Genomic DNA, 4,403 nt, shown 5'->3' with positions numbered 1-4,403 from the left:
TATAAGCAAATAGACTGCCAGCTTTTCGCTTTTACTCTTTATTTTTAGTTTTTTAACTTTTGTTTCTAGTTTTTATTTTTATAATTTTAATAGTGATACCAAACTGCCCCTAGTGTCCTTTTCTTTAAAATGTTGTTACTTATAAAATAGCGAGAAGGGAATGGAGAGGAAGTCTTATAGCTTATATTTGACCATCTAAATTTAGGGGTTGGAATGTTGCTTCAGTAAACCAATCTGGCCCTGCACTCCTCCACCATCTATTAACTTAACAACCCAAAACTACGTCATTTTGAAAGAAATCAACAGCCTCCTCCCATAACCCCCCGCGCCCCATCTCTTACTTTCTCATCTCCTTCATGTTTAGATATCTTAATTTGTTGTTTGGGCTGGCTACTACCACGGGGCTGTATTGCTACATGAAAGAAGCAATGCAGATATGCTGTTTTGCGGTAGAATTTTCTGGCTATTTATTTACTTGACAAATTAATTCATGGCACGCCTTAAGCATTATGCAATTGGCTGTCTCATCACATTTTCATGTAATCTCACTCAAATTCTTTGTTTAATTGTATTTGTATTTGGTTACCTACATGGGCATATTGTGACACTAGCATGGATTAGTGTCTGTAGTTTAGATGTTTATGTTAGAAATTTCTTTGTTTCCAAATGTGAGATTGTAATTTTCAGCATTTTGAAAGGTAAAACCACATTCCACACCCTCTCAAAAGGGCAAATACATGAAATACTAAACATCATGCACCAATATTTGGTATGCCAAGATGTTAGAACGAAAATTTATATCGCAAATATGTAAAATTATAAATATCGATTTTATTCCATTCCATTCTTGTGCATCAAACAAAATTTTGAGTGGATTAAATCACAAAATAGATGCAGGATGATGGGGATGAAAAATGCACAAAAATTAACTGATGCTCTCTGTAAGATAGAGAAACAAAATCTCCATTCCTCATGGCTGTGATACAGACTAAAGACACATTAATAGTACAATGGTGATTTCCTATTCTACAATACCTGGATTGAAAGTATTCCTGGAACATGGTTAAACTATCTAATCCAGGAAATAGCAAACTAATCATTGACTTGGGGTACAAAGTTTAACATCTAAAACTGCTCTATTCTCTTTATAGTCTCTGTTTTGCACGTTGTTTTGTAATGCCCAGTTTGGTTGCACCTGCTACAATGCACGGTGTGTTTCTCACGATTAAGGTCCTCCACGCAAATCCTCTTCTTTTCGGGGCGTCCAGGTGGCCGACGAAACTTGGGTGGTCGCACAAGTTGGACTTCATCATTGGCAGGTGCCTCATCCGTCTTCTTCCATTCAATTTTACCAGGTAGAGGGTGTATCTCTTTTGAATATGTCTCATGGTAACTAGCAACAGTAAAACATTTCTCTGCAAAGGCATAAACATCTTTTCTACAGGACATGATAGCTGCAACGGCATGGGAGCATGGTATTCCGTACAGTTGCCAGTCACGGCATGAACAACAATGGGTCCCAATATTTACAATATCAGATCGCTCAGTTGATATAACTTCAAATTCCACTTCATCGGAACGAAGGACTTGATACGTGGACGCACAGTTGATTGCTTCAATCAGATGCTTCTCAGCAGATGGAGCTAACACTGAAAACCAAGAACTACTCTTCAAGCGCCTTTCTTCAAACTCAGTCCTTAGTTTACTGTGAATACGCTCAACCACTTGGATCACAGGCAGCTCCCGTACTTCAACAATCCATCTGTTGAACTCCTCAATATTTGATGAGAGGTGACCATACCGTGTTCCTTCAAAATAAACTAATGCCCAATGGCATGGTGGAAACTGTTGAATCCACCTTGCTGCGTCAGAAGAAACCTCCTCAATTTCTGTCATTTTTTCTTTAAATCCAATGGTAGACGTGGAATATGCAGCTTTCCACAGAAGATGGACAAGCCTTGAGTTCTTGAATTCTTTGCCAATGCTTTCGGTCAGGTGGCGCATGCACAATCCATGAGAAGAACCAGAAAACTTCCTTCTCACAGCATCAGCAATCCCTTTTTGTCCTTCAGACAAGAATGTAAGCCGTGGAATATTCTCTGTGCTCATCTCCAGTGCCTTATGTAACTCTGACAAAAACCACATCCAGCTCTCATCATTCTCTACATCAACCACACCAAAGGCAAGTGGAAAAAGCCCACCATCAGCATCAAAAGAAGTTGCTGAAAGCAACGTACCCAGATATTTGCTTTTAAGCTGCATCGCACCAAGCCCAACAATAGGCAAGCAACCATTAAGAAACCCATAAATGGATGCATAGAAAGAAACAAAAAGCCGTTGAAACCGGTTATCTGCACCAGCGGTGAAAACCTCAGCAAAACTTCCGGGGTTGGCATTCTTAATTTGCTCACAGTATGCAGGAAGGAGGCAATATCCCTCCTCGGAAGAGCCATAAATTGCAGCAAGGCCCCGTTCCTTGGCACGCCAAGCTTGCTTGTATGGTATAGTAATTCCATACTGTTCGTAAATATCATGCAATATGTCCTTCGGTTTGTAGTTAATGTTATCCCGCAGTCGTTCCTCTATGAAACTCACAATCCAATCTACAGAAGCCTGATGATGCCCATTTTGCGCATTTTTCCCACAGGTATGAGTCCCCTCAAGGCTTCTTATTGTGAAGGTGGGGGCATTGGGAAGCTTCACTGCACGAATGCGCCATGGACAACCTTCACAAGAACACTTTGCAAAGTAACGGATTAAATCACTTTTTATAATACGAAGTTCAAAATGCTGTGCAATTGCTGCTTCTTTAATTGCATTCCTAAAAGCCTTTACATCAGCAAACTCTTGACCAACAACAAAATTGAAATCCTCCATATGCTAACTAGCACTAATCCAAAAGTCCACCCTCTTTGCAGCTTATACACACCTTTAACTAAAGGTCCCCAAAAAACATCACAAGACACGATCATACATCAAATCACTGCACGGAGTAAAGGAAACACATTCAGTGTCGATCAATAAAAATCATCTCCAATCATTCGCGGCTCACGCCTCAGTGTCATCAGTCAAAATAAGCAGAGCTTTCACAGACGGCTCTCGACACATGACTATACAAAAAGTAACAATTAAGAGCTACTTTTTACAAGCTCATAGGCCCAAAAGATATCTTCTACGCACTTCCCCACAGCAGAAATATTTTTAATTCTTTGCCAGAAAAGGGGGTTCTAAATGGATAACCAGAAATGGAAACATTTTCCTCTCAGAAAGCATATCACGCTGATAAATTATCAGAAATAATATAAAATCTTCGCCATTGAAGAAGATCTAGTTTCCGTGTGAACTGCTGAATCTAAAGACTGACATGAATCCAGAAATTAAAATTAATAGAAACGACAAAACATGCTGAGCTTACCTCGAAAATCATTCTGAGAGTGTTACGATCAGCGTTTCAGATCTCCACGGGAAAGCACAGGCAGGTGTGAGCGGGCGGGCGACGGGGAGGAAGGGGAAGAGCCCTATTTGGTATTCTGACGAAAGATTAGGGTTGATTAGGTCACAACGAGGGTATTATTGTCATTTCAGTAAATAATGGGGGGTAATTCCGTACCCGAAACAACATAAACATAGACCCAAATAAATATTCAAACCCATTAGGCCTTCTTTTCAAGGAGCTAAGGTGGGCCGCCGCTACTGGGCCTATAGAATGTTAAAGTATAGACCTGTGGATGGCAATTGTGAAGTGTGAATGGGCCGGGTTGGGCATTGGGTGCAGGCTTATTGTGCTGGCCTGGCCTCCCAATAATAATGAAAAAACTTTATATTTAAATCTGGCGAGTCACATGAAAATCACGTTAAAATTTCTTTTTAACGCTCACTCTAGAATATTTTATAATAATTTATGTGACTAAATTGTCATTATTTTCCATTAATGTCTTACAAAGAAAGTAGAATTGTATAGCATTATTATATTTATAACAATTTATTATTTTATAATGTCAAAATGAAAATAATAAAAAATGAAAGTAATGATATTGTTGCGTTATTATAACATAAATTTTATATATCCGATTCGTGTTTCATGTAAGCAATTTAAAGTCATTCCACACAGATGAAACAGATTCGCACCGACAAAAAATAAGGAGATCAACAATTTCCAAAAGGTTGCCTGTAGACAAAGATGTCTAGAAGATCATTGCAGACAGAGTTATCAATATAGAAGGTCGTCAACAGCAACAATATTTGGTTCAGTGGCTGGGGGAAGAAGAGAATAGTTGGGAAAAGACAGAAAACCTTCAGCATGTCATACAAAAGATTGAAGATTTCAGAAATTCAAAAACAACATCAACTTCAACATTAGCAGAGTGAGAAGGCCTTCTACAACACATCGACGAGAACGTAGA

The 4,403-nt window shown here is 39.0% G+C and overlaps 1 protein-coding gene across 2 annotated transcripts; it reads right to left on the bottom strand.

Moving 5' to 3' along the window:
• Nucleotides 1-947: 947 nt before the first annotated feature.
• On the bottom strand, nt 948-3,524 carry LOC131163988 (uncharacterized). 2 transcript variants are annotated; one of them, XM_058120854.1, is made up of 2 exons: nt 3,416-3,524; nt 948-2,983 (listed from the first exon to the last, which is right to left on the bottom strand). In XM_058120854.1, exon 2 carries the CDS (start codon nt 2,875-2,877, stop codon nt 1,126-1,128), a length of 1,752 nt encoding a protein of 583 aa, XP_057976837.1. In that variant the 5' UTR covers nt 2,878-2,983; nt 3,416-3,524; the 3' UTR covers nt 948-1,125. The 2 variants fall into 2 exon arrangements, with proteins under 2 accessions (XP_057976837.1, XP_057976838.1); XM_058120855.1 differs by having other exon boundaries at nt 948-3,110; nt 3,416-3,520.
• Between the last annotated feature and the right edge of the window lie 879 nt (nt 3,525-4,403).

This window comes from Malania oleifera, chromosome 9 (assembly GCF_029873635.1).
Source record: "Malania oleifera isolate guangnan ecotype guangnan chromosome 9, ASM2987363v1, whole genome shotgun sequence".
Lineage (NCBI taxonomy): Eukaryota > Viridiplantae > Streptophyta > Magnoliopsida > Santalales > Ximeniaceae > Malania > Malania oleifera.
The sequence above is the reverse complement of the archived record's forward strand: the minus strand, read 5'-3'. Positions and strand labels throughout refer to the sequence as shown.